The sequence below is a fragment of the Alternaria rosae genome (assembly GCF_020736505.1).
Source record: "Alternaria rosae strain MPI-PUGE-AT-0040 chromosome Unknown BKA58scaffold_8, whole genome shotgun sequence".
Lineage (NCBI taxonomy): Eukaryota > Fungi > Ascomycota > Dothideomycetes > Pleosporales > Pleosporaceae > Alternaria > Alternaria rosae.
The window spans coordinates 1,095,022-1,122,681 of NW_025763577.1; the positions used below are offsets into that span (position 1 = coordinate 1,095,022).

Below are 27,660 nucleotides of genomic sequence, written 5' to 3' on the forward strand. Positions count from 1 at the left end.
TTAGTCAAAGACAGCTATGTTCTTACAGAAAATGGGTTCAGTACACAGAAGAATTTGAGTGAGAAGGGTGGTATAGCTTATAATGCTCGATGCTGCAAGGGCGCCCGCGGCCCATATGATTACGTCATTGATTACTAAGACGCCAAAAGCGCTTACCCACGCATCGCTTCAGGGTATGGCCAGTCACGAATACATCACACAGCTTCAATCGCGAACTTTTGTCTCGCGGCCGTAGGGGGAGGTGAAAAGGGACACATGCCATGTTTTCCTCACCAGTATCATATCTAGTATAGGCCGCAGGGGACACACTCAGGAATAGTGCATGTAGCCCCTAGTCCATCATTCCCTATCACTTTCCATGCAGCATGGTCGATCCCATGGCAACTACGATCTTTCCGCGACATCCTTCTCTTCAATTCTCCTCTAGGACAACAGGCCGATCCCGCACACTCTGCAACCACCTATCCAAGTCCTCGTAATGCTTCTCCAGCTTGCTATCCATACTCTCAGCGACCGGTGGTGGAGATGCGATAGAGTTGAAGGTGCCGCAACCCGGTGATCGAGTCTGAGCATTAGACGCTTGCTGCGCACGCTCAAGATCCGCTTCCGCCTCATTTAGTAGTCGATCAATCTCTTCCGGTAACAAGTCCTCGCGATCGAGTATGTCCTTGATCTTCTCCACTACTGCAATTTGTAGTCTGGTCATGGACTGCCGCTGTTTGAGCGCTACAGCAAAGTTCTCCAGAGGTTCCGCAAGAGTATTGTTATCATTCTTGTTGCGATTGTTACCATTCCTTCTTGCGCCCTTGACTTTAGGTGGCGCAGCCATGGTTTTCACCTTCTTGGCAATGAGCTCAACGTGATGGACGAGAGTCTCGTAATGATCTGAGTATGCTTGGTAGTATCCTAGACGCATCTCATTTGCTTGTTGGTGAAACATGCGGAAATCTGTCGTCCTATACGCCTTTGTCTCGTTAAACGCTTCCCCGGACTTTTGCGCCGCTTTCTCACAAATCTGTGCTGTGGCGAGCGAAATCTGGGCCACTTCCCTCATCCCGTCGATGAACTTCTCGGACCTCTCTACCACCTCTTTCATTTGGAGCTCGGCGATACCCTCCATAAGGAGCATGAAGATGACTGAGACTAGGAAATGGCAGCTTAGGAGCAACGATACTTGCTGGATGAACGCGATTTGGATCAACGTGTAGATGACAAGTAGCATTAATGAGGCTGGAGAATTGAGAATGGATGCGTGGCGAATTGTCGACAGATTTGCGCAAGATCTGATCCATCTTCTCCATAATTGCGCTCTCGCTGTCTTCGGGTGCAGAATCGGTCTCCATGTTGGGTTCCATAGTAGGCGTCTTCGGAGTTGCACATTGGGCAGGTGTAAATTGTGAGGTAGTTGCTATCGCTATCTTTCCTTGGGATGACTCGTGGTGTGGTAGGATTATCCAAAATTTTGCTGGCTACGATGAAAGATCTCTTCATATAGACAATGGGGTGTGATGGATTATACCACGTCATTTGCTGTTTGTTGTGGACACTCTAAGTGATGAACGCATTTGGTAGTAGGAATGCAGGAGCCAGAATGTTAATGAGAACATCGCTAGTAAAGAGGTTGACGCGCAAGTAGAGAGAGGCGTAAATGACGGGTACCCAGATTGTATACTGCACAAGAATGCTTCGTAGGTACTCAAGCGGGATGTAGCTAGCAGGCTGGGGCTGTAGAGGCACTTCCGTAGTTTTTGGGACGTCAGAATTCGTGACGGAGGACTCGTCTCTTGTCGCTCTGTTATCGCCGTTTGGCGGAGTCTGGGGATCAGGGTCCATAGTTGCAATTGAAGACATCAAGAAGACTACCAAATGAGACCGTTCTGTATGATTGGCTACGAACAGTCGCAGAACGACGGAGACAAGATACTAATGCAGTGTTTGTACGAAAGTAGACGCACAAAGCGCTCCGCGATTGCGCTTCGCAATCCCGCAGTTTATCATTCCGGAAGCCAGCCAAAGCCCAGAAGGTTCGATCTCACCAGAGAATGCAGAGCATCGTGAAACTGGTCGACAGAACATATGTATAGATGTGTATCCTCTAGATAGCGATCAAACTACTCAACAACCTCATCAAACCCGAGCCCATCTAAATTACCCAAAAACTCCATATTCCCCTCCCCAGCCATAAGCGCATCAACATCAATGCCGCCACTAGTAAGATACCTCGCACTAACCCCCGTATTAATCCTCTGACTGAGCAAGTGCTTGAGTTCCGCCCGTAGCGCCTGCATCTCGCCCTTCGTCATCTCACTCGCCTCCTTCTCCTTCTTCTTACGTCCACTACCACGACCCCGCTTCCCCGGTGCTTCCTTCTCAAACTCATCGCTGTCGTAGTCTACGCCTAGATCCTCAGCTGCTCGACGCAGTACATCGTCTTCGCTGTGTTTCTTTTCCTTCGCGATGACGGTGTCGGCGAGGCGTTTGGAGATGGTGGCACGTGGCTTCAGGCGGGAGACGATACGACGGTCGATGTCTAGGGTGCGGATGAAGAAGGCGGTTTTCTTTGATTTAGGGGCGTCGCTCGCGCGGGCGTGAACTTTGGCGACGAGGCGCCGTACGCCGCCGACTTCTTCGGGGGCGCAGATGAGGATGCTGGCTCCGGATGCGTCAGCACGTGCTGTACGGCCGGAGCGGTGGACGTAGGTGTCGGCGGCGCGGGGGAGGTGGTAGTGGATGACTAGGTCTATCTTGGGTATGTCGAGACCTCTGGCGGCGACGTCTGTAGCTACTAGAATTGATCCTGGTCGCTCCTTGAATCGTTCGATAGAGCGTAAGCGGGCTTTCTGGGGCATGTTGGAGTGTAAGGGTAGAGCTGGAAGGGCCAAATTCGTCAGGAACGGGGTTATGCGGCGCACTGCCGAGATGGAGTTGGTAAAGACGAGAGCGCGCTTCTTGGTGTAGAACATTAGTAGCGAGTAGAGATAGAGATCCTTCTCAGGTCCGGCACATTCAATGAGTCCTTCTTGCAATCTGCTGGCCATCTGCGAAGTCGGGTTGGCGTCGATGAACATTGGCTTCTCCTCACGGAACTGAAGTTTCTTGAGCAGGTACTCCATCGACTGTTGTTGGTTCATGAGATCCCCACCTCCATACTTCTGCTTCCCAGCGAGCTTGTGCTGCAGTTCCTTTCCGAATGTCGCAGAAAACACGAGAGTCTGTCGTTGCGATTCTGGCGCCTCCTCTGGGTCGTCATTCTCATTAGGCTCATCATCGGGCTCTAGGACTTTGAGGATCTCTCCCATTTCTTTGAAATGTCCTTGGCTCAACAGACGATCAGCCTCATCTACAACCAAGAACTTGATCTGCTTGAACTTGGGTAGCACTCCTGAACCGCTGCTCATGACCTCCCACAATCGTCCTGGTGTTCCGACAACGATATCAGCCTTCTCTAGTTGCCTGCGTTGCTTTTGTACGGACAGACCACCAGTGATTGATGCGATGTATGGAGAGTCGAAATCGCCCTTTGCGCAAAGGGCGATCAAATGGTCATTGATCTGATGCGCAAGTTCACGCGTTGGCGCAATGATCAATGCGATGGGCGCCTTGTCTTCGAGATCTTTGGGTGTCGACCGAGCAGCAAGATACGTCTCGACAATCGGAATACCAAAAGCGAGTGTCTTTCCTGAACCTGTTGAAGCCTTGCCGATAACATCCCGCCCAGACATGATTTCAGGTATAGTAGACGCTTGGATACTGGTAGGTTTCGAGAATTTCAGCTTCGCCAACGCACCCAGCATCTCTTCGGAGAGGTCGAGTTTAGCCCACGCTCGCACATCTGTCTCATCATCGTCGTCATCGGCGTGGTTCGCCAATATATCCCAAGCGCCAGGTCCGAAGGTCTCGCCGTCTTCGCGATCTTCGATATCGGAGGGTTCTTCGTCCTCGTCTTTGTGTTGATCTTCCTCTTCTTCGACCTCATCTGGCGCTGGTAGCTCCGCCTTGGCCTTCTCCTCTTCTTCCCTCTTCAGCTTCGCTTCCTTGGCCCTCTTCTTCTTTTCCGTCTTTGTCAATTTCTTCACCTCCGGCTCGCCATTGGTCGTAGCTGAGCCAGCTGCTTTCTTAGCATCTGCATCTGTTGTCTGCTTTAGAATTCCCGCCGGCGCATCTTCCTCGTCGCTGAAGCCCTCCCACGCAACCTCCTCGTCTGCTTCCTGCAATTTCTTTCCTATGCTCTCGTCTTGTCCAACCACCTGCTCCTCGTCAAAGGTAATCTGCTCCAAGCGCTTTTGTTCGTCCTCCTCCCGTTGCCACGCTTCCTCCACATCCTGTGCAACCTCATCTTCTGTCTTCGTAGTCTCGAACGTGAGATTGCCAGTAACGGGATCTTTAACCACCTCAACATCGTCAATTTCTTCAAGTCCATAGAAACCCTCGGTATCTTCCAGCCGATCAGGCATCTCCACGGTCTTCCATCCTAGCTCGTTGAGTTGGACTCGGCGCTTGGGTCTTGTGGACGGCGGAAGAGGTTTCGGGAAGTCGTCGAGTTTTTGACGTTTGGGTTTGTGACCCTTATGCGACGCTTGTTTCGGGGCGGGATTGGGGCGCTTCATGGTTGCTGTGGTGCGATTGAGGCTTGTCGTGGGTTGCATGCGCGCGCCGTGAACTTTTTGGAAAACTTGTCGGCCTTCGGGAGTCCGCTCGCCCCACTTTTGATCTAGCCCACTTGCGCTTTCCCACACTTCACGTGCAAATGGTTCGCACTCTTCAATTGTCCTTTTCTGATGGGCACTATCTGTAAACAAGAATAGGACAGATAAAGAGCAGGAATACGTTCGCTGGAAAAATTAATCTTGGTGTGGTCGGCACATTTTCGTAGAAGCCTCACAGCCATTATATCGCCCTACCCGCAGTGCAAGAAATACACACCCCACCGAACCTACATCTAAGGACCGAAAGTTTGACGTAGGTCGACTTCAGTAACATCCGTCCAAAATGGGAAAATCCTCAAAAGACAAACGAGACGCCTACTACCGCCTCGCCAAAGAAGAAGGCTGGCGTGCCCGCTCCGCCTACAAACTGCTGCAACTAGACGAAGAATTCAATCTCTTCGAAGGTGTAACCCGCGTCGTAGATCTATGCGCCGCCCCAGGAAGTTGGAGCCAAGTCCTCTCGCGCGTGCTGATAAAGGGCGAGAAGTTTGGGAGAGCGGGATGGCAAGATAAGCAGGCGAGTATGCGGGATTATGTTTTGAGTGGTGGTGAGAAGAAAGAGAAGGAAGAGGTGACTGTGCAAAAGGTCGACGTAGAAGAGAAGCCAAAACCAAGGGAAGGAGTCCGCATCGTAGCCATCGACCTGCAACCCATGTCCCCCCTCGAAGGCGTAACAACCATGCGCGCAGACATAACGCACCCCTCCACCATCCCCCTCATGCTCAAAGCCCTCGACCCAGACACCTACGACCCTTCCCATCCAAACCGGTCCTCGCCCGTCGACCTCGTAATCTCGGACGGCGCCCCGGACGTAACCGGCCTACACGACCTCGACATCTACGTGCAATCCCAACTCCTCTGGGCGGCCCTCAACCTCGCTTTATGCGTCCTCAAGCCCGGCGGGAAATTTGTAGCCAAGATATTCAGGGGCAAAGATGTGGATCTGCTGTTTGCGCAGCTCAAGATCGTATTTGAGAGGGTGAGGGTGGCGAAGCCAAGGAGTAGTCGTGCGAGTAGTATTGAGGCGTTTGTAGTCTGTGAGGGGTTTTGTCCGCCGGAGGGGTTTATGGCGAGTTTGGATAAGCCGTTGGGGGCGGGGACTGTGTTGCCGGAGCCGGCAAGGGAGAGCACGGAGGAGAAGGAGAAGAAGGTCACGAGACGAGTTAGGGAGGATGGTGCGATTGAGATTGATCTGGGCTCTGAGACGGAGGATGAGGATGATGTTGAGGAGGGTGGCCGGCGGTGGATAGCTCCATTTCTGGCTTGTGGTGATCTTTCGGCGTATGATTCGGATGCGACGTATCATTTGCCAAAGGATAGGGTTAGTCTAGATCCTGTACAGCCGCCTACTGCACCGCCGTATAAGAGGGCGCTGGAGATGCGGAAGCTGGCTGGTGGAGCGTATGGCAAGACAAAGGGAAGGGCAGAGAAAGCAGCGTCATAGTATAGGCTAGATACCCTTTCGGAATTATCAAACGTCTGGCGGATACTTCACCTTATGGTCCAGTATGACAAAAGAAGACTTACTCTACGAAGACAGAATCAAGCAGTAGTCACACAAATGAAAACATTTGAACTTAAAGCTTTATTTCTGTATACAACAGCTAAGCATATCCCCTTTTAGGTAGTCCAAGATGAGTAGTAGATGCTTCTCCCATATTGAATGAACATCGCTCCCACAAGATCACCTTAACCCCGAAATATGCCCAAAGCTTTTAAAAGAAAATGTCATCACATCTCCAACATGATCATGAAAATGCCTAAGCACGCTCCCTGCGACCACCGTTGCCACTCTTGGAAACGATGTCGAGAATCATCTGGCGGGCCTCCTCGCAGCCATCCTTGGTACCGACAATCTCGATAGCCTCATCCTTGGCTTGGTCGCGGGGAACCTGAATCTTTGTGCCGGTCTTCTTGCGGAGATCGTTGATTGTGGCACCACCGGGTCCGACAACGAGCCTGTGATGGTCAGTATGACTGCAATATGAATGTATTGAACGTTTGAGCTTACCTGTAGCTTCTTGGGTCGGGCAGGATCAGGTACCCGGTGGAGGAAGGCTTGGAAGCAGCCTCAATAGCCTGCTCAAGCCTTTGACGGGCCTTGGGAAGGCTCTCAGTAGGTCCACGCAGGATCCAGGGGATAGTGGCGGAGGTATCAGTACCCTCTGCCACGGCGTTGTTGTCAACGATCTCCCAGGAGTGCTCGTTGGAGCCGGCAGTCGCATCGTCGGTGATCAAAGGAAGAGCACCGTTAGCGCCCTTCCTGGCCCTTCCAGCCTCGGCCTGGGCAGGCTTCGCAGGCACCTGTTCACCGCCGTGGTCGACGGTAACTTTGTGCTGGTTGCGGAGTTGCCTGAAGAACTGACCGTTGTCTGAGATGGCGTGGTGGAGGTGACGGGGTACCTGGATGGTCTCGCCCTCCTGGCCCTTGACGAGCTCGAGGATGTGCTCCTTGGCCTTCTCAACAGCAGCAGGCTCACCGGTGATCTTTACCTGACTACGGGCGGCACCAGTGGTAGTCTGCTTGGGGATGTCGAGCTGGATGCTAAGCTGCGACTCGAGTTGGCGACGTGTCTCACCCCCACGGCCGATAAGGAGACGGTGCTTGTCAGGAGAGATTTCGATGGTCTCGGTGGTCTGGTTCTCCAGTGAGGAGGCCTGTGCCTTCAAAGCAGCGATGATCTTCTCAACCACACTCTTGGGACCCTCAACACGGATAGTCGACTCGTCGGACTCAGCGCGGGGGAAGCGAACCATACGAGCCAAGTCGCGCGAGTTGTCAGGTCCGCCAGCCGAGGTGACAATGGAGCGGATGTTGGCACCGCTGCCACCAATGAGGTTCCTGTGGTGCTTCCTGTCAACCTCCAGAGTCTCGACGATGGTATCATCAAACTCGCGGGCACGCTGCTGCAAGATCTTCTTGGCCTCCTCAACAGCCTTCTTAGTACCCTTGAGCTTGATCTCCGCACGGCCAGATGGATCAGCGCCATCACGCGCGCCAGGGACGTCAATCTGGCAGCCAGTCTCGAGGCGGAGGTTCTCCATCTCGCGACCGCCTGATCCGATCAGACGAGGGATATTGCTCTGAGCGACCGAGACAGTGTCGTTGAAAGAGTTGTCCTTGATATACTGGAGCAGACTAAGCACCTCGTCGCGGGCTTCATCGGCACCCTTCCTGGGACCGCGGATGATGACCTCATCCTGGTTCTGGCCAGAACGAACGTTCTTCTGTGATGACGCATCTCCTGCCTCCTCGTCGTTTTGTGCTCGTCGAGGGAAGTTGATGCGTACACCGTAGCGGTCCTGCAGACGCTCTACTTGCTTGCCACCAGCACCAATCAGGTCGCGGTGGAACTGAGGCGCAACCTTCAGGGTATGGGTAGCTTCATCTTCGAGCTTCTTGGCCATGTCAAGAATGTCCTTCTTGCATTGCTGTGCCTTGGTGGAAGGTCCCTTCAGCTCGACCTTGCCGTCGTTGATCTGAACATCAACATCGTACTTCTGGCGCAGACGCTGGATGTTCTCTCCGCCCTTGCCAACAAGATGGCTGGCGTACTTCTGGGGGTAGTCAAATGTCGTGACGTGGTTACGCTCAAGCTCGTCCTTTTCAGCTTGCTCGATGAAAGCGAGAATCTTCTTGTTGAGCTCATCAACAGCGTTTGATGGTCCACGGATCGCGAAGCTATTGTTTGAGCGGCTGTGAGGCTCCGGTCGTCGCTGACCAAACAGTGCCTGAACGGGAACCTGGTCGGGTGTAAGACCTTCTTGCTGTTCATTGACGAACTGCTCGATCTTGCGATGAAATTTGGGGTTAGACTCAAGGCCACGAGTGTCGATTTGTGGTTGGTTCTTGGTCAGACCCATGATGAATCGCTGAGCGTCTTGCAGACCTTGCTGGTATGCCTTGATCTCAGCTGGGGAGGGTCGGCCACGAGGAATGGAGTACTCGTTGTAAGGAGCGTCACCCTCGTAAACGAGAACCAACTCTGGTGATTGCTCGGTCTCGTCAGGGAAGACAATGTGAACGCCATGGTCCTGTCGGACCTTTGGTGCATTCTGTTGGCGCAAGAACTGGTGGTAGAAAGGATCGACGTTCATAGTCGCGAAACGACTAGGTGGGTGCGACTGGAAGACGCTCATGATGTCGCCACGAGCCTTCATGCTGTTCTTTCCGTCGCGAGCGTAGATCTCCCATCCGGTTGGGGCATCACGGTCTGTGGGTACGACGATGCTGGCCTCGTGCATGCGCTCAAGGTCAGCTAGGGCCTTGCGTTGACGCAGGTAGCGAGTCAGGTTGTGTGCGTGTGCTTGTGCGTTAGGACCCTTGTGCTCACGAGCAGCATCCGCAGTGGCCATGGTCATACTAGCAGCAAGGTCCTCGAGCTTGTTGACACCCTGCTCAATCTTGCTAGGCGGGCCAACAATGTAGACGGTCTCGCTGTCGTCGGAGCTCGGTGGCAGGACAATGCTGCAGCCAGTCTCCTCCAGGAAGTCATGGAGAGAGTTGCCTCGGTCACCGACGATGAACTGATGCCTGCCACGTTCGATGGATCGCTGCTCGATAGACAACTGTTGGCGGAGTTGCTGAGCGCGACGCTCAAGTTCAGCTTGAATCTGCTGTGCAGCGGCGCGGTCACCAGAGACTTGAATGGGGAAGTTGGCCTGGGGAGCGAACTGGACGGGCTGGCCACGAGTAACCTGGGGCGGTGCCTGGGATTGCCAAGTGTGGTACTGCGGGATCTGGATGTTGACGTCACGGCCCTGCACAAGCCTGTCGGTGTGGACATTGTTGGGTCCTGCGAGGAAAGGATAGAACTCGGCAGGGATGTCCTTCAGTCGCAGGTTGACGGTCGAGGTGCGTTCGTTGACGATGGCATCAATTTCGCGACGAGCCATCTCAGCAGTCAAGGCATTACCCTCAATGTGAACATTGACCACGGTATCCTCATCCTCGCCCGGCTCGGCCTTGGGAACCTGGATGCGGGCACCGGTGCGCTTGCTGATTTCCTGGATCTTGGAACCTTGACGGCCGATGATGTGAGCGCGAACGGAGGCGGGGACGGGGACATCGACGGATTGCTGAGAAAGGTTAGATTTGTCTGTAAGAGAAATGATGGGTGACATACCTTGGAGCCGACCTCATTGGCGACTTCCTTGAGAGCCTGTCTCACCGCCTCAACCGGACCAGTGGCCTCGAAGATGAGAGCTCCCTGGCCCTGCTTGTAGTCGAGCTTGGCCTTGGAGCGCCTGTTGATATCGCGGACGATCTCGTTGATGGGCTTCTTCAGCTCACCGCGAGGGGCGACTTGGTGGGCAGCGAGGGAGATGCGCTCGGTGTGTTTTCCGGGGATGTTCATGGACGGGAGGGCGGGGCCACGGCTGGGAGCAGATGGGGCAGAGCCAGGCGCGCTGCCATTGACGCCGTTGGAGGTGACAGAGGCAGGCTTCTTGCCCCAGGTAGGCGCGACAGGAGCCTGAGTGCGCTTGGCGGGACCGAGAGCTGGGAAGGCCTCCTCAGACGATGTGTTGAGAGCAGGCTTCTTGGAGTCCCCGGCCTTTTGCTTGCCAGCGGCTTTCTCGCTGAGCGGAGCAGAGCCATCGGCAGAGGGGTGAGCAAGATCATCCTCGTCGGGGACGTCCTCGACAGTGACATGGTGATCTTCTACTCCATGATTGTGCATGAGCCTCTGCGCCGGGGTCAGACCGTCGTCAGAGGTAGCAACTGCTTCAGATGCCATGATTGAGTATAAACCGTTTCGAGTTGACCAAAGGGTGTTCGCGTGGACGGTGGGTGGGCAGCTTAGCAGCGTGGAGCCAGCTTGACGTTAACGTTGCAGATTTCGGTGGGCGGTGTACTTCTTGTTCTGGGGGTGGAGGGTTAGCGGGTGGTTGAGGAATAAGAGCCGAAATGTAGAAGCCTTCGCTTTCTCGCTGCAACGCTTTACCGGTAGTGCGAGTACCAAGTAATGCAACCTCGGAATGGGCCTGTTGTCACTCGGAGCTTACCAGGAAATAGCTTACAGGGTCTTGAGGCCGTTACTTAGCAGGCCATAACGCGAATGGACAGGCGGTGCAGGTTCAATTGATGTGGAGACGACTGCTACGATTGCAGGTGTCGTAGACGGTGGTGCAATGGTAAAGAGAGCACAGGTGGCCAGAAAGCTACTCGAAAGTACTCGAACTTCCCTTTGGTCGGTGTTGGACCCCTGCGAAGGCGCCCCACCCGACTAATTCCAATGGATCCATCCCGTTAAGCCTAGCCCTGGAGAGCCCGCTAACCTCCACACGCCTCGACGTTTTTAATCAGGCAAAGAATCATTACCCGCTACTCGCATTCGTTCATCTGCATTGCAAATGACTAGATATCATTCGTCTGCGATGTTTTTTTTTTAACGGAACGGACATGCCAGCGCACACTAGGCGCTATCAGGGAAAAACAAATTCATAATGGTCGCGAATATCTTCATCTCCACCACGCATGAACGAAAGATTGACCTCAGAGCATATGTCGATGTTTCTGTGAGTTTACTCGGGGATTACCAAAAAAGATAGAAACGAATGGCCGATGGACGATTGACACCGCAAAGTACCGGTGATATTGGCAAGCTCGAGTGAGAGCATAGAAGAAGAGCATAATCAAGGAGAGAACTTCGCATACCACCGCCCATATGACCACAAATGGCAAAGTAGTAACAAAAACATCGTTCCCAAACACCTCCCCTACCCTCCCATTCTCACCCTCTTATCCCATCTCAAAGCCCCTTCTGTCCCTTCTTCGCCCGACTCTCCCAAGTAATAACCCCATTAACATCCTTACTCGGCAAATCCTGCGTCCATTTTCCCCCAAGAAACCCTACACTATCATCCGGACTCGTCCTCGGCCTCCAATAACACCAACTCTTCCCCAAACCGCCTCCCTTCTCCTTCGTCAGTTCCGTAAACCCGTCTATACACTCTTGCTCTAGTGGTATCCAGCTCCATAAGTAATTTTTGTCTTCGTTGTCGAGGTATACTTTGAAGATCCAGTCTATGGGCTTGCCGTCGTGGCCTTTGATATTGTAGGTGAAGACGATGGCGGAGTCGGAGAAGATCGGGCCAGAGCCGTGGTTGGCGCAGAATTGAGACAGGGCGGTTTTCCAGTTGGGGATGTCGGGGTAGTGGTGTTTGTCTGAGGCGCATTGGTCGGCGCGGCGGACGAGGGTGGTTGTGTTGGAGTGGGGAATGTTGTCTGTTGGGGATGAGAGGTTATATGGTGCCGACGTGACTGTTGGTGCGAAGGTGGCGAAGAAGAACGATGTGCGTAGATACATGCTTTGGATTTATCTAACTCCGAGTTTTCCGAGTGGGCGTGGGTGTGGATGTCGACAAGCCAAGATGAGCAACATGATGGACGTGCAATTCGTCTTGCTGTGTTCTTTAATACCCTACTTGTGTATTCCAACCGACCAACAAACGGGTTATTATGAGGCGGCTTCAAAAGAACAAAGAGAAGACTCGCATATTCTTCCGGTTATCATAAAGAAGTAATCACGATGTTGTATCCTTTGGTAGACCTTCTCCTGTATCCGGCACGATCGAAACAGGTTCACGAGGCAGTATCGCAAAGATAAAGGACTAACCCACGTGTCCCACCAGTCGATCAAAGAGATGATTGTCATATTGTAACACACGTGAGTGAGGCCAAGTGTACGCATGACTGCGTGTTCACTCTTCTGAAATACTGCAACACCTACCAGGGCTTGATGCAAGATCGCAGTTTTCCACTTTCTAGCAGCATTCTGACATATCGACATGCAGGAATGCAGTACGGAAAGACGAAAAGATGCAAACTGAGTGCGGGAAACAAAGAATGAGAAGCTGGTCCTTCGATACCTAGGTACCTCTACATGATTTCCATCTTGGGCATCGGCATCGAGGCGCCGTATCAGCTGTTCATCGATCGCCATGCGATACAACATTCCATGACATGTATCTGCCTTGCACATCCCACAAACGCAAGGAGCACCTCGCACCTCGCATCCCCTTCCCACGTCCAAAAACAGCCCTACATCAACAAAGACATCAAAAGCGGCGCAGCAACAACTGCCGCTATATCCTCACATACTGAAACGCGGGGGGGTTGGGGAAATGTGTGTATAAAAGACCGTTGTCATCTGCAAACCATGCAATAACCAGTGCGACTTGGTAGTATCGCATTTACAAACCAGATGTTATACTACACAACTACAACTACACTATATCACCGCCCCACCTTCCCCCACAACCGGTCCTTAACGGTAAAACCCCGCCGCGTCATCTCCACCAACAGGCGGCGCACTCGGTGCCTGTCCTCCAGGTCGATATGGCAAGTATCCCTGAGCAGGCGGTGCTGGGCTAGAGGTAGCGCCAGGCGGCGCAGGTGGTGCATATCCAGGCTGTGTTGGTGGGTATCCATAGCCTTGCTGGGGCGGCTGTTGCGAGTATGGGTCTGACAGAGGCTGTTGTTCTTGTGGAGCTTGTTGTGGAGGAGGTGATGAGAGCTGCTCGTATGGGTTTTGCTGTCCTTGTGGTGGGCCTTGGGGAGCGCCTTGCTGTGGTGGGTAGCCGCCCGTTTCGTAGCCTTGCGGTGGTTGGCTAGGAGCGTGAAAAGAATGGCGGTTGTCGACTGGTGAGTCGTATTGACTGGTCGCTAGCTCCTGGGGTGCGTAGCTTTGTGGTCGACCTCCTACTGGTACTCTTCCTGGGGGTAGCGTGTAGGGGTCTGATGGCGGTCCTGGTTTCGGGGTTTGCTGTGTCCGTTCACCTGGAGGAACCATGAAGAAAGCAGGGCTTGAGCCTACAGGTGGTACTTGGGAAGGAGGTCCATGTTGCTGAGGTGCTCCGCCATAACCGTAGCGACCTGGATCCTGATGTGGAGTGGATGATACAGGTGGGTATCCTTGGTAGTTCGAGGGAGGTGGTGCATTGTAGCCGCCATATCCAGGACGGCCGCCGCCGTATGCAGGTTGTTGAGGCTGGGACATGGATGCCTCCAGCATGGACTCATAGTCTCGACGAGCCTTGATGAACTTCTCATTCAGCTGTGTAAAGTCATCTAGAAGAGTTAGCGCTGATCATAACGCTTTTTACGATTGACCTACCCTTTTTCTGCGAGTACTTCCCGATGAGCTCGATCAACTTCGGCCGAATAGCCAGCGTTGAGTGGTAGAGCTCGGTAATCTCCTCGTTGTCTCGCGCATCGCCTGCGCCTGGTTGTGAGCTTGTGCTCAGCAGCGCAAGCAACTTCTCCACATTCCTTATTTGTGCAAAGACCTCAGCCTCATTCTGTGCCTCCCTCTCGAGCTCTTCGCGCGTCGGATCTTGCAGCTTCTCCACGTAGTTAAGCGGGAAGATACCTGTCTGCCCGCGCAGCGATCCCTTCCACCAGTCCTTGTATACCGATTCGAGTACGGCAATGATGTCGCCCTTGCGGAACTGTAGTTCACCGGGCTCAGATGGTTGAAAATCGAAGAGGGCTCGTACACGTGAGACGGTCGCTGCGGTTGTACCTGACGGCAGGGGCTGCGAAGGCTGTTCGGGCTGGGCACTGGGAGTTGATCCACCCTGCTGAGGCGTATTGGACTTGGCAGCTGTCGGCGCTGCGCCCTTAGACTCACGTATCGACATGGCAAGCGCCATTTGTAGCTCCTCTTCCTCTTTCTGGCGTTCGACGTCGGAGATCTGCGTCTTCTGTGGCTTAGAAGGCGCTCGGAGGTTGGGGTCTAAGACCTGTCAGTATTGTACATGGCACCGTTACTTCCCCAACTCACTTTGTGACTTCAGCTTCATATATGCATTAGACATGATTCCCAGGTCGGGGTCACGGGCGAACATGTCGCTCCACTCTTGCATGCGCTCCAGTATCTTGGCCTTGACCTGCTGATGTGTGTTGCGGTCGTTGGCAAGCCTCAGCAGCGCTTCTGTGAAGCTCCGTGAGGCAAGCTCCTTGTGCATTTGGATTCCGCAGTTCTGGCTCAGGGCGTTGGCCAGCTCGAGGGTGTATAGTTGTACGTTCGCATTTCGGTGTGCTAACCGCCTGATCATGGCAGCGACCGCATCTTTCGCGCCGGTGTCGGATGATCCAACCTTGTCGCATACATCCTGCGTGGTGAGTTAGCGACTGCTTTGTATGCTGGTACGCAAAGACACATGGTCGTGGTTGGACGAATGTTGCGACATCTGCCCAACTCGCCGTCCAAGGCCTCGAAGGTGCTGACCATACCAAAATGTATTCCCAGTTCTCGCTCGTGAGATTTTCGTCCGTGGCTTTTACGACAACATCGTCGAAGATGTTGGATTGTGCGCGAAACATGACGTCTGCCTGCTTCCAGGTGTCTAGAGACTCGGTATGGGTAAGCTTTCCGGGGGCGCGGGTACCTGGAGTCGATGCGCGAGGTGAGGTAAAGGTGGCAAGTTCAGAAGGGCGGAGGGTGAGCGGATAGGTCGCAAACGCGCGCGAGGTAGTAACGGTAATTTTGGGGAAAGGCCGTGTTATAGGAAGAGTGAAAGTCGTTCGTGTCGCGGTCAGTCGTATGCAACCGGGCTTAGAGCTCCCCGCCCAATGACGACTATGTGGCGGCCCTTACTCAGCCACAATGCTCGGGTCGCAATTTCACCAAGCAAGACATATCAACGCCCATCACAATATACGCCCCTGGATGCTGAGTGAGTGCACTTACACAGGAAGAATATTCATATTCGACTTTTCTATATGCCGAGATTGCCACCTCCGGCCAAGCTTGTAACCCCAAATCGTATAGACACTAAAATTGCACACATTGTATATAAGATAAGTCGTAAGAGATGCGCGTCTTTCTGTAACCCAAGAAATCTGCCAGATCATGAGATGGGTGTGTATACCAACATCGACACTCGGGACTGTTTGAAACAACATAAATAATGCGCTCGCGAATATGAGCAGTTGAACAGGATATGACGCGCTTGCTAATTCGCTCGACAATGCTCGTTGTGTAGAACAGCAGTATGAGGCTTCGACCTTTGCATACTGACTGCCGAGCAGGTGGTGGTACCGCGACACGACCATGAGGGGCGAGTGGCTTCGAGCTGCCACTGGGGTTGGATATGCGAACTTGTGAGCCTCCAACACGTGCGTTTGTTCATCGTCGTGCGCCATTTCGTCACCTTACAATTCCATCATCTTGCCATACCAATCGGCGAACGAATTCGTGCTCGTGTTTGACGAATCGCGGCCGTTGGTCTGCGCATTGCCCGTACCTAAGTAAGTTCCGGTGTTAAGAGACATTCATAATGAAATAAGAAACTTCACAGACCACCCTTCTTCCGCCTCTCTTCTGCCCTTGCTTTCCTCGCCGATTGGACCAGTGGCGCTAATGTGCCTAGCGGTTCAGCGGTCTGGATGAAGGGGTGCTGTGTCTTGTTAGCGGTTGTCAAACAACATACAGCTAGTATAAACTTACCACCAGAAGATCGTGAGCGCTAGCCCGCTTGTCGGGGTCGACCTTGAGCGAAAAGCCCAAGAAATCACGGAACACGGGCGATAGAGCGTGTTCCTCCTTGATTGTCGGTGTCCCGTTGGTGGCGATGAGCCAGAGTGCACGCAGGGGACTTTCATTCAGGTACGGCGGTTCTCCCTCGATCATCTCGATGGACATGATACCCAACGACCAAATGTCAACCTTTCGGCCGTACTCTTTGCGAGTGACAACCTCGGGTGCCATCCAGTATGGGGTACCTACCATGGTCGTGCGCTTGTTGTGGCTTTCGTTGATTTGAGCGCAGAAACCGAAATCGGCTGTTGGATATATTAGATTTGATACAAGATGGCGATATTGAATTGAACATACTGAGCTTGATGTTGCCTTCCTGGGAAAGCAGGATGTTATCGGATTTGATGTCTCGATGAATGACGCCCTTGGAGTGAAGATGTTGCAAGCCGTGGAGTGTCTAGGAAATTAGCGGAGATCTTCAAACGGGGCGCAAACACTCACCTCTCTGCACACAGCAGCTATTTGGCCTTCTGACATGATGTTGAAAGTAACAACATCCGTCAAACTTCCACCTTCCATGTACTCCATAACCACCCACAGATCGCCTCTTAGCAAGAAACTGTCCATGAAGTTTACAATGTTCTTGTGCTTGCTGTCTTTCATGACCAAGATCTCGTTAATAATCAGGTCCTTCTTAGGCTGTTGCTCGAGGTTCATCTGCTTGATGGCTACGCATTTGTTGGTGCTGTTTTCGTAGGCCATGAAAACACCACCAGAAGCACCCTGACCAATCTTGCTGAGGTTGCGGTATCTCTCCCGGGGATCGGCATTGGTACAGATGGCATTGAGCTTGGCCACGATATCCGGTCCCTGACTCTGCCTCGGCCTTTGGCGTGGCCGGGGCGCTGGGCCAACACGAGCCTGTTGCGATGGTAATGGAATGTTTTGGGGATCCGATTGCTGGGCAAAGACCTGCTGGGGCGTCGGCTGGGACATCTGCGGCTGCGGCGCAGGGACTACAGGTGGTGCATAGTTTGGTTGTGGGGCTCTTTGGCTGACGCTCCTCCCTAGAGGTGCCTTTGGCTGCTGCGTGGTTGCCATGGCCATGGCTTGTTGCTGCTGCTGCTGGTATTGCTGGGCGGGAGAAATGGGAGTAGAACTGGCTGGGGAATCGAATCGCGGCGGCGTTCCTCCCGTGGTGTTCGATCGGGTACGGGACATTGCAGAAGAGCCATTGGGGCTCTCTGAGGGAGTCGGATGGGCATAGGCAGCCTGGGGGTAGTCGTTCTCGTGGCGAGGGGTCTGGTGCTGGGTGATTATCGGACTTGGGGCCGCGGGGGCAGGTCTGTTTGGCATGGGCGCGGCGGAACCAGCAGGAGGACCTGGAGGCTTGGGCGCTGGCCGGCTGGGCACGAGAGCTGCAACATTGACTGGAGGAGAGTTAACGACGGGGGAGGTAAGGCTGCGCGGAACGGGAGGAGGCGCACGCGGGTTTTCGAAGCTAGACTGGTCGTTCCGTGGGAACCGCGGGCTCTGCGGGGGACTGAGCGGGGGCTGGTTGGAGCCATAGTTTGCGTTGTTAGGTATGTTGGCCTGGTACGCGTATCCCTGAGGCTGCGTGGGGCCCATCTTGTCCCAGATGGCGTCCTCTTCGTTCTTCTCGGCATTGTCCTTGTAGAAGTTGACCACGTCCATGACGGCCTGGGGGTGCTGCTTCTGCTCCTCCTGCGAGATGCCATTCTGCTGGAGCATACGCTGCCACTCCTTGGGGAGACCCTGATCTGTTAGCACATGTACACCTTCAACGAGGGATGCTACCCACCGTGTACTCGCCCGTGTGGTTGTCGATGCTGACGTGAGTGACGTGCATGGGGTTCGTGGGCGTCGAGATGGTCGGGCGGCGCGGCGAGCCCAGCATGCTGCTCATGAAGTTGGAAAAGGTGCCCTTCTTCTTTGCGCCGCCCGAGAGGCGCTTCTTGGCTGCATCGCCGCTGCCGTCGCTGTAGCGGTTCGTCTTGCTGGAGGTGGTCGAGGGCGGGGTCGTCGTGTTGTCCATCTTGGAGGTGAAGGAGCGCGACTGGCGCAGGTAGCGGTTCTGGGCGGGCTGTTCGGTATACGAGTGCTGGAGGGCGGGTCTGGTCTGGCTCGAGGCGTTCAGAGCTTCCTCGACGATGCGGTCGAAGGGCTGGCCAACGTGGACGGGCTGCAGATCATAGGCATGCGGGTTGGGCGGCTCGTAGACTGGCCGCAACGTGTGCGAGGGCGAGCGAGAGAGGCCTCGCGCTGGCGACTGCGACGAGGATGCTGCAGGTGCTACGCCAAGATTCGGCTGGAAGTAAGAGGCGGCGCCTATGGAGTCAGTATCGCTCTCAGGTGCGGTGCGGCCAGGAACATCACTCACTGGGCGCACGCTTCAACGTGGTCGGGCCCTTGTTCAAATAGGCTATTGGCGGGCCTCGCTCTTTGGACGGCCCTCTCTTGGTCAGCCTCGTGGGCCGCGCTGATGACTTGTCTTCCATTGCGGGCCTGCAGAGTGTCCAAGGGCCTGGGAATGGCTGAAGTCCACTCGCTTCAACGTCACACCTCAAGCCTGCGCAGCCGAGAGAGACCAGGCCGAAAGGGGAGAAAGAGAGAGGCACAGAGAATGGGAGGCGCCGTGGGAAGCTCGCTGTCGCTGGCTCGGTGGGAGAGGGGATGTACGGCAGAAACAGGTACAGACAGAAGTGATCGCAGCAGAAGCACAGATGGATCTGGCCGACTCTCCAGGGCTGGTTTTGCCGTGCTCAAGTCCTAGCTAGCGACTCCACGACCTAATCTCCACCAGGGCAGATATCCCTCCACCCTACTCCGAATACGTCGGTTTCAGGACGTGTTTCCTCTAATTTCTCAACGGCCTGCCGCCGCTGACCTCTGCCCGTCGCTCTGCAGCCCGCCGATTCATGCGCCGCCCGCATCTGACGCCCAAAGAAGGTGTGGCGATATGCAGTAGCTCATGTCACCGTCGACGTCTACATTATCAAGTACATTTGTCTTGCTCTATTCTCTTCGCTTTTTGTCTCCATCGCAGCGCATTATGCATTGAGAGACGATAGAACCCGTTGACAGCGACCATCATCGCGACCAACCCAACACCATAGGCAGTCACGCCGCAAAGTCTATTCTTATACCTGCCATCCCATCGCTCCTTCTCTGGTAGACGCTCTTTCTTGGTCGACGTGCGGCTCTTCCCGGCGTCGCATCTTTCACATGCGCGGTACCTGCTACCAACACCGATGCCCAAAACACCACGCATCCTATCGCGTCTCCCGGGCAATACGCGCGATCGTCACCTCCACCGTGGAAGCATCACTGCAGGGCAGACGCGTTTTGTAAATCGACTGGTAATGCCATGCAAGTCAGCGCCCAAGCTCCGAGACAGCCTCTTTCCCCCCACATCGCGCTATCTGTCGCTACGACTCCGGCCGCAGAGCACAGCGTCACGATAGCCTCAACCTTCACCCTCATGAAACACGCCACGCACGTCTCCTCTCCCACATGCAGGTCGCCGTGGTACAACATCCAACGTGCCAGCCCAAAGCACGAGAGCCAGCAGTAAGTCATGCGCCAACAGCTACTAATTCCACCTGGGCAAGAACATGAAATGTCAAGGCAAGGAGCACGGCATCGCTCAACAACTCCGACCAGGCTCGCCTAGAAGCTCCAAAACCAACGTTGCACGAACAACTCACTCAGGCTTTACGAGCCCACGAGTAATGGTTATGCAAAAAGAGCCAGCATACCCCGAGCGCCGCGGCAACGGCCCATCTCCCGTTCTTCTAACGCAACCGGCCACGGCACTTCCCCCGTGCGCAACAACGCTCTTCTGAGCATCTAGGGGTTTGATCAGCCCGCCACAACACTGCGCAAGGCTAACAAACGCCACGTGAAGTCACATCCGACTATTGATCTCTGTCAGCTTTCAAGAATCTCGAGTCTGGATTCATCTGTGAAGAAACCCGAAACAGCCACATCGCGAGCCATGACGATCACTGTCAAAACATGCAGTTGGTCGTGCTATTTTTGCTTCTTCGACGTCATGGCTTCAACGTTCGGTTGTCGGCACGTTTTTACATCATCACCACACGCATCTGTAGGCGACGCGACGGCGCGTCTGTTCAAGACAAATTACAGTAACGCTGCAAACATAAGCCTTTTGCACACCCAAACCGCGTCGCGCTCATGCTTGGCAATCTGCGAAGACATTGCTTCTGGAATAAGCATCTACATCACGCATGTCGATGGAAAGGAGGCTTGCTCGACTCCTTACTGCCCCCCACGAATAGCGTTTTATCTATATGCCTCGTCGAATGGAAGAACACGTGGGAGTTACACACTTCTCAAGTATGAGATACGGTATGCAGCTCAGAATTTACACGAAACGCATCAAGGACCTTATGTCCAAACAAGCAAAGTAGTAACAGAATAGCCATTCATTTCTAAATCTAACATATATCCCACGCATTCCTTATCAGCTCTTCATCCGTTCTTTCTACGCGCCTCGCCCGTGCCGCCTCACCATGCTGGTTAATGCGAGTGTGGCACAGTAATGCTCAACTCCCATCACTCAACGACTTGGTGTATGCACACAGATCGTATGCACCACCAACAGTTGCGCTCAATCGTTTTCGCAAAGTGTGCTCGTGCACTTCTCCTATGTGCTCGCTGCGGCCGCCTAGCTCAACTACGTCTACCTACATGCACTTCTTCGGCGTCTCTATCCTCTTCGTCGAATTCATCCTCTTTCTCCTTCCGCTAACCATGTAGTCTACGACATCCTGATGTCTTTGCTCAGCCCACTAGTCAAGCTACTTGCGTAAGTTTGTCAGTACACTAAGCAAGACTTCGTCTTCTCTTCGCGCTGCCTCTGAGAAGGCAGTCGTAGCGTGTATCTGTTCAGTGGCGAGTCTTCCAAACGTTTATGTCATTCCAGTTGTTTTTGGTGGGGACGAGAAGGATACTGTTCCTGATTAGTATTATAATAAACGATATTTGTCGATGGGCTAGTAGATCGAGAAATTCTGGGGTATGTGGTTGTTCAAAACTGCGTCACGTTCTTTTTATATGTTTTCACAAGACCGCTTGAGTCGCCGTTAATGAAGAGAATTGACGGGCCCGCTATAAGAATGATCGTCTTATCTGTAGCAATCCCCCCTCCAGGTTGTACCGCCAACTACATTCGCACCGCACAGGAAGAGGGTTCACCATTTGAAAAAGAACCTCACAAGGTCTTGGACTGCGATTCTGACAAAAGAGTCTGCGCCGCTGCTGGACACAGACAGTCTACTCACAGAAACATGGGTAATGATCTTGGAAGAGTTTGTTTGCCGACAGCGCAGTGTGGTCTCCGGAGTCCGAAGAATGCAAGTGGTAGAGGACTGTCCGTATTGATTAAATAAAGTTACCTCGCAGATCCAGTATTTATAAAGTGAGGAACTCAATCACATGAGACATAGGCATCTTTTGCAAAACACCAATTGAAAACGTCGTCCACGATGAGTCAACTGTAGCAAGACATCTCAATCCAAGTGTATAATCATGACCAAAGTCTCGAGTGCCGTCACAAAAGCCAGAAATGACATAGATATGTTTTCTTTGCGGAATTTTGTACGATGATACATAATCTCGTACGTCAAACTAGTCGTCATAACTAGTTTCCGAAGTTCGCAAAGCTTATAACTCATGTGGCAGATCGCAACATCTAAGATACCTCTGCTCGTCGTACATGTGATAGTGGATGCATACTCTAGCCACACAAAGATTTTAATCGATATCCGTGGAAGCTTGCTCAAAGACGGTTTACCTCGCGAGAATGGCATGGAAACAGCGACTGCAAATGTGGTGAACCAAGGCCATCATACAGTACCCACACCGCATCACCAACCTCCCAACATCACACTCAACGCGCTACAGAGTCACCGAACCCGGGGATACAAACACAGCAATATCTCATGTTGTAGTGTCCTTCAAGTGAACTTCGCATCTATCCTACTATAGTCCTTTCCTTCGTTTTCTTTTCATATTCCCTGGACACGACAACTCTCATCACATCGTATCATAGCATATTCCATACAAGGCATATGTCATATCAACAACAAGCACAAAACTCCTCTTCTCATCATCATTCGCGCGTGACGTCCAAGACTTGACGCAGACCTCTAACGTCTATGTTGGACCTCTGGGATAAAAACAACAACCCAAAAACCCCTTCAATGCTTGTAGGGCCCTGTTCCCAACCAACTATGCCGCCAGAAAAGAGATAGAAAATTTACATGTATACGGCGAAAAGATATGCGCTAACCGGTGAGCCCAAATGGGGTGTGGGGTCGTAGGGCGCTGAAAGAAAGAAAGGCTGTGGTGTCGTGAAGCGTGGGCGCGGGGAGCCGTGTAGCCGCGACGGGCGGCTTGTATCAGCACCACCGCGGGTGGAGTGAATAAACTAGGCTAATAGCAGGCCACATGATCAATCATGCATATCTCAACTGCTTCATGCTGGGGGCTTAGAGGCGTCATCGTCCGGTGGCTCCGTCTTCCCCTCCTCCTGGTTTTGCAAGAGTCGTGCCTGTTCGTCGGGGATGTCACCCTGTTCGTTCTCTTCCCCAGCCATCGGATCTTCTGACCTCATGACCGCTTCATCAAGGTCTTCCGAGGGGTTGGATATTGGTGCTTCACCTGACGGCTTGGTGTCAGCTTCATCGGCACTGTGTTTTCCGCCATGGAACCAGCCACCCTTCTCCCACTCTCCGGGTTGGTAGAGACAGTCGTGTCGAATGTCCGTGTCGACGATAGCGGCCATGAGCTTGTTGAGCCGATCGAAAGAAATGGGTTTCAAGATCCATGCATCGAACCCGGCGTCGATGTAGCGTTGGCGGTCGCGTTCGATCAAAGAGGCTGAAACGGCAATGATAGGGACGCGTCCGTAGAAAGCAGCTCGGGCAGAGTAGATATCGGTGTGTAGTTTTTCGAACGATCTTATCATCTTGGTCGAGGTCAGTCCGTCAACGATTGGCATCTTCACGGATGTTAGTACACATAACAAGTCCCAGAGCACACTGTACTGACCTGCATATCCATTAAGACAACATCAATGTCTCGTGAATTGTCGCAGTATGCCGACGAACATTCTTCACCATTGACGGTGAGGTGGACCTCATGCCCAAGCTTCTCCAGTCTCTTTTTGACAATACGACTGTTCACTGGATCGTCTTCAGCGACAAGTACGCGCATGTGATCGGAAGTCAGGTTCTCCGGTTCCGCAGAAGGTTGTATTGGTGTGTCGCCCTGTACCTCTCCGAAGACACTCCCAGGCTTAGGCCGAGGATCTACCGGACTATCGCCGCCTTCATCAGGCATCTTCAAAGCCGTGATTGGGGCACCGGAGCCAGGTACGGTTGCTTCACCTGGGTGATCGGACTGCATACTTCTCTGGTGTGGAGGTACAATAGGCTGGCTGCTGATGTATTCAAGGCTCCTAGACCTCATGCGTGCGGCGCCGGGATCGAGACTATTGCGTTTCGTCAAGGTCGGTCTCAGAGAGTGTGCGCTTGGACTCGCATCGCCTCTACCGATCATGTGTGGCTCTTGTATAGCGTCGATAAGTCTGTCCACATCACTCCTCTGACTTGACCCGCTCTTGAAGCTGCGTAAACTGGATTTGCCCGTCAGACTCTCCGCACTCGATCTTCGTATCACCACACCACTTGAGCTACTGTTCTTCTCGCTTTCGGAGGTGTGGCGCGATAGACTCGGGGCAATAAGAGTCCGTTCGCCTTCATCGGTACCAGGTAGAATACTCGACAGGGTACTGTCCGGTTGAGGTGTGATGCTACCAGCTGGCGAAGCCTCTGCCGTTGTTACGGCTTCTACCTCGGCGTCTGGAAGGTCGAACGGGAACTGTACGACAAATCTCGTGCCTTTGCCTTCCTCGGATCGTAGTCTCAACTGTCCGTTCATGTTCCTGATGATGCGGCCAACGACGGCCAGACCAAGACCTAATGTTGACTTCTCACCTTGCTCGGCGATTTGCTTCTTGTCAGGCACAAGAGCATCTTCTAACATGGATGCAGGCTCAGACTGAACTTGCTCCAAGTCGTAGAAGAGCTGGTCAAGCTTCTTCTGGCTCATACCAACACCCGTGTCGGCTACTGCCACCTCAACTTCGACATGATCTCTGCTAGGCCTTGCTGCGACATAAACCTCCACAGTGACGCTACCTTGGGTCGTATTCTGTATAGCATTCGCAGTGATATTGGAGATGGCCTGACGGACTCTGCGTTGATCTCCAATGCACAAAGTAGGCAAGCCCGGGTGTTCGATAACTTCGTAGGCTATGTTCTTCCGTTTCGCGTCGTTCTTGAACATGCTGGTGGCATCCTTTATCGTTTCCCGGAAGTCGAACGACTCGCCCTTAATGAGTGGTCCGCCCTCCTCTGTCTTGGTCAGATCAAGTAAATCGTTGATTACGTAGATGAGTGATTTCGACGCCGAGTGCGATCTCGAAAGGTTCTCCCGGGTCTCCGTATCCAGGGCTCCTTCCAGTGCTATTTCGAGGTAGTTGATAATTGCATTCAGGGGCGTGCGAACTTCGTGCGCCGAGTTTGCCAGCAGTAGTCGGGTCAGCTGACTGCTTTGGAGAGCAGCTTCTTTCTGCCTCCAAACTTCGATGAACTTTCCGTATACCAAACATAGCACCGAGGCAGTCTCGATCTCTTCTTCCGTCCATTCGCGGCACTTTCCAACGACGGTCTCAGACCAGGTTTTGAAACTCTTTCTTGGCTCTAGGTAACCCTCGGTGCCTTCTTTGATGAACTTTTCGTATGGGTTGCCGGCCCATTTTACCTCCTTCAGTTGTCCTTTCCTGAAGAAGACGATAAAGTCCTCGCCATCTACCGACAATGGAACGATTAGCATGCCTGCTATGACATGGAAACCAGGTGGGTATCGTAGATCGGGGAAGTCCATGATGATATCTATGGAGGTCATGACTGATTGTATTTTCCTCATCCTGAGGTACTCTAACATAGCGAGTGCTTCTTGCGAGTTTTCCAAGACGCCGAGAATCTTTGTCTCGTCACGAATCGAAAGCAGACCAAAGTCGGCATCGAACAGTTTCAAGAGATCATCAGAGGAAGCGATGATGTAGCCGGAAGGATTGTGTTGTGTCGGTACAGTGTTGATGAGTTTTCTAGCTTGCAGTCTTGACGCATATGATAATCTTTCAATATTTCTCGATGCTGCATCGCCGACCATGCGACACATCTTGCGGATAGGAAAGGATACTCGCATACCGCGAGGCCCATACGAATGACAGGCGATGAGACCCCACAGCTCGTTGAACGCGTTGATGGAGATGGACATTGACGACCTTACGGCCATGTTCGCAAGATATTTGAGATGGATTGGGGACATGGCGCGAAGATACGAGTGCGTGAGGTCGAGAGGGCTTTCCAAATCCTCAGCGGTACGGCAGACGAGCCTTGCGGTTGTTAGGTCTCGATCGTAGAGCATGCGTACCTTGTTTAGCTTGTATAGTTCTCGAGCTTGCTTTGGAATATCAGATGCAGGAAAGTTCAGCCCTTTGTACAGATCCTTGGTCGCTCGAGGATCAACAAGTTCGGTAACAACACGGCCGTTGAAAGTTTGGTCGAATTGATATATCATGACGCGATGGAAACCAGTTAGTTCCTTGACAACGCCCACAAGAACCTTGAGAAACTTTTCCAATGATGGCGCCGCAGCCAGTTGTTCTTGCACCTGGGACATGATGTTGAAGACCTCCATTGCAGCAGCTTCACCCTTCCTTTTACGCGCGCTACGCAGGACTCGCAAGGGTTTGCTCTTGATCTCTGTGCTTTCGAGCAACTCCTCCGCCGTGGGCTGACTGGACAAAGTATCTTCCGGTAGCTCTGGTGTAAGGTCGTTGGGCGGCACCAGCGGATATAGAGGGTCTTCTTCAAGCTCGAATTCGCAAATAACAAGTCCAGGATTTGACTCGTTGATGTGGATGGCGCACCACAGCTTGCGGGTTCGATTGTAGCCTGCCACTTTGATGGACATGGTGAAGACTTCGGGCCCATTGGACGTGACGTCAGAGTCCTCATCTTTGATGAAGTCGATGTGGTCCAAGAGGTTGTCGGCTTGCTCTTCGGAAAGAATGTCTGTGAAGCTCTCTAGAGCGAACAGCTCCTTTGGGGTGCGCCCTAGAATGCGTTTAGAGTTTTCACTTACGACGCGCACCAGCAGGCTCCCCTCAAGATCGTCTTGCAGTGCCAGTAGGAGACCGAAGCCTTGCACGGCGCCCGGGAGATGGATGGGCTCATCCTCGCAGCGCTGTAGGGTATCGCCCTCACGGCCTGTTATGACCATGTGTCCTCCCTCAGTTGTGACGTGCTTGAACCGATGTGTTACCAGTCCGCCCATATCCAAGCTGCTTATGCCGCTCCTAGCGGAAGCACCCCCAATTGACGGTGCCCGTTCGGCTTTGGAACCCGGGGATCGGCTGCCGTCCTGTGCGCTTCCTCCTGACTTTGTTGATGACAGGTCGTTGAACAGCTGTGCGGGTATTTGCGGGGCGGCCCTTCTCGAGCCGTCGGCTCTTTGGGTCGATCGGAAGGATGAGCGCTGCGTATCGGAGCCTGAGTCTGCCTTGGTACCTCCGGCGCGCAACCCCCAAGCACGCTGCGAGCCATATGAAGCCTGTGACGCAGTGGAGCCCTGCGAGGCCCTGCGAGAGTCGCTTGTGAAGCGCGAGTCGTTTGTCCGCGAGTATGGGTGGAAGTAATCGCCCTGGGAATGGCCGCCCTTTGGGGTAGGAGTAGGGTCGACGCTGATGGCGCTCCGTATTGGAAAGACACGGTCGGTAGTGGAGGGGCTCATGGTGCCCGAAGCTGCTTCATTACTAGGACCCCCGGGTGTGGAGCTGTTCGGTGGCAGAGCGAAGTCGGCCGTCTGTGTTGCAGGATCGGGCGTGTAGGGCTCTTCGGGCACAGGCGACACGGTAGAAAAGTTGAAGCGGCCATCGTCCTGTATGGGAGAGCCAACGTCGGGGATTTGCTGGGGTGATTGAGACATGGAGCTTGGAGTCGTCGATCAGGCGAGCACGCCGGCGGCAGTGTTAAGAGTGCGCCGACGGCCTGGCTGTTGGTTAGGAATAGAGGCACCCGCACACGGTGGGATTGTGCCTTCAGGCGTCCATGGGCGTCTGGTGGTCGCTGACGTGTGGTGTGGATAGTTGCGAAGGCACTCTCAACCGCAGGCAAGGGCACTTGGCGTTATGCAGGGACAGCGTGAGGGTGGCGAAAGGCGGACAATCCCTAATAGGAGTCTCGTTCGTTTTGCCAGAGGGGAATGGTGGGCGGGCCTAGCAGCCTCATGAAGTTGGCAGAGTTGCTGCTGCTCGGAGATGTGGTGGCGTGCGGAGGGGCGAACGAAAT

General features: G+C 53.5%; 7 protein-coding genes across 7 annotated transcripts; 1 reads left to right on the forward strand and 6 right to left on the reverse strand.

Moving 5' to 3' along the window:
* Positions 1 to 412: 412 nt before the first annotated feature.
* BKA58DRAFT_461749 (uncharacterized protein) lies at positions 413 to 4,607 on the reverse strand (the record flags this gene model as incomplete). Its single annotated transcript, XM_046174818.1, has 2 exons — positions 413 to 1,143; positions 2,153 to 4,607. The coding sequence occupies 2 exons, from the start codon at positions 4,605 to 4,607 to the stop codon at positions 413 to 415; spliced, it is 3,186 nt and encodes a 1,061-aa protein (XP_046022688.1).
* A 148-nt stretch (positions 4,608 to 4,755) lies between these two features.
* BKA58DRAFT_390075 (uridine-2'-O--methyltransferase-like protein TRM7) lies at positions 4,756 to 6,300 on the forward strand. Its single transcript, XM_046170806.1, has one exon. It carries the CDS (start codon positions 4,990 to 4,992, stop codon positions 6,148 to 6,150), a length of 1,161 nt encoding a protein of 386 aa, XP_046022689.1. The 5' UTR covers positions 4,756 to 4,989; the 3' UTR covers positions 6,151 to 6,300.
* BKA58DRAFT_423034 (uncharacterized protein) lies at positions 6,278 to 10,854 on the reverse strand. Its single transcript, XM_046172846.1, has 4 exons — positions 10,713 to 10,854; positions 9,833 to 10,570; positions 6,718 to 9,785; positions 6,278 to 6,665 (listed from the first exon to the last, which is right to left on the reverse strand). The coding sequence occupies exons 2-4, from the start codon at positions 10,442 to 10,444 to the stop codon at positions 6,467 to 6,469; spliced, it is 3,879 nt and encodes a 1,292-aa protein (XP_046022690.1). The 5' UTR covers positions 10,445 to 10,570; positions 10,713 to 10,854; the 3' UTR covers positions 6,278 to 6,466.
* Positions 10,855 to 10,992: 138 nt separating this feature from the next.
* On the reverse strand, positions 10,993 to 12,308 carry BKA58DRAFT_471695 (uncharacterized protein). The gene has a single exon (XM_046175242.1). It carries the CDS (start codon positions 12,014 to 12,016, stop codon positions 11,459 to 11,461), a length of 558 nt encoding a protein of 185 aa, XP_046022691.1. The 5' UTR covers positions 12,017 to 12,308; the 3' UTR covers positions 10,993 to 11,458.
* Positions 12,309 to 12,833: 525 nt separating this feature from the next.
* BKA58DRAFT_226779 (uncharacterized protein) lies at positions 12,834 to 15,246 on the reverse strand. The gene is made up of 4 exons (XM_046166382.1): positions 14,947 to 15,246; positions 14,495 to 14,825; positions 13,826 to 14,446; positions 12,834 to 13,779 (listed from the first exon to the last, which is right to left on the reverse strand). The coding sequence occupies exons 1-4, from the start codon at positions 15,034 to 15,036 to the stop codon at positions 12,977 to 12,979; spliced, it is 1,845 nt and encodes a 614-aa protein (XP_046022692.1). The 5' UTR covers positions 15,037 to 15,246; the 3' UTR covers positions 12,834 to 12,976.
* A 621-nt stretch (positions 15,247 to 15,867) lies between these two features.
* On the reverse strand, positions 15,868 to 18,996 carry BKA58DRAFT_423037 (serine/threonine-protein kinase ste20; the record flags this gene model as incomplete). The annotated part of the gene is made up of 7 exons (XM_046172847.1): positions 18,594 to 18,996; positions 18,015 to 18,541; positions 16,694 to 17,968; positions 16,550 to 16,649; positions 16,163 to 16,497; positions 16,016 to 16,112; positions 15,868 to 15,959 (listed from the first exon to the last, which is right to left on the reverse strand). The coding sequence occupies exons 1-7, from the start codon at positions 18,709 to 18,711 to the stop codon at positions 15,868 to 15,870; spliced, it is 2,544 nt and encodes an 847-aa protein (XP_046022693.1). The 5' UTR covers positions 18,712 to 18,996.
* Positions 18,997 to 22,381: 3,385 nt separating this feature from the next.
* BKA58DRAFT_226814 (uncharacterized protein) lies at positions 22,382 to 27,436 on the reverse strand. Its single transcript, XM_046166383.1, has 2 exons — positions 23,291 to 27,436; positions 22,382 to 23,240 (listed from the first exon to the last, which is right to left on the reverse strand). The coding sequence occupies exons 1-2, from the start codon at positions 27,296 to 27,298 to the stop codon at positions 22,716 to 22,718; spliced, it is 4,533 nt and encodes a 1,510-aa protein (XP_046022694.1). The 5' UTR covers positions 27,299 to 27,436; the 3' UTR covers positions 22,382 to 22,715.
* Positions 27,437 to 27,660: the final 224 nt, after the last annotated feature.

Excerpts from the sequence above, each read along its gene's own strand:
- BKA58DRAFT_226814 (XM_046166383.1), bottom strand. The coding sequence starts at position 27,298 with ATGTCTCAATCACCCCAGCAAATCCCCGACGTTGGCTCTCCCATACAG. Across the intron at positions 23,241-23,290 it reads TTGTCTTAATGGATATGCAG|ATGCCAATCGTTGACGGACT; the intron begins GTCAGTACAGTG and ends ACATCCGTGAAG.
- BKA58DRAFT_471695 (XM_046175242.1), bottom strand. The coding sequence starts at position 12,016 with ATGTATCTACGCACATCGTTCTTCTTCGCCACCTTCGCACCAACAGTC.
- BKA58DRAFT_390075 (XM_046170806.1), top strand. The coding sequence starts at position 4,990 with ATGGGAAAATCCTCAAAAGACAAACGAGACGCCTACTACCGCCTCGCC.
- BKA58DRAFT_226779 (XM_046166382.1), bottom strand. The coding sequence starts at position 15,036 with ATGTTTCGCGCACAATCCAACATCTTCGACGATGTTGTCGTAAAAGCC. Across the intron at positions 14,826-14,946 it reads AGAACTGGGAATACATTTTG|GATGTATGCGACAAGGTTGG; the intron begins GTATGGTCAGCA and ends CTCACCACGCAG. Across the intron at positions 14,447-14,494 it reads TATGAAGCTGAAGTCACAAA|ACCCCAACCTCCGAGCGCCT; the intron begins GTGAGTTGGGGA and ends GACAGGTCTTAG.
- BKA58DRAFT_423034 (XM_046172846.1), bottom strand. The coding sequence starts at position 10,444 with ATGGCATCTGAAGCAGTTGCTACCTCTGACGACGGTCTGACCCCGGCG. Across the intron at positions 9,786-9,832 it reads CCAATGAGGTCGGCTCCAAG|CAATCCGTCGATGTCCCCGT; the intron begins GTATGTCACCCA and ends AACCTTTCTCAG. Across the intron at positions 6,666-6,717 it reads CCCGACCCAAGAAGCTACAG|GCTCGTTGTCGGACCCGGTG; the intron begins GTAAGCTCAAAC and ends TGACCATCACAG.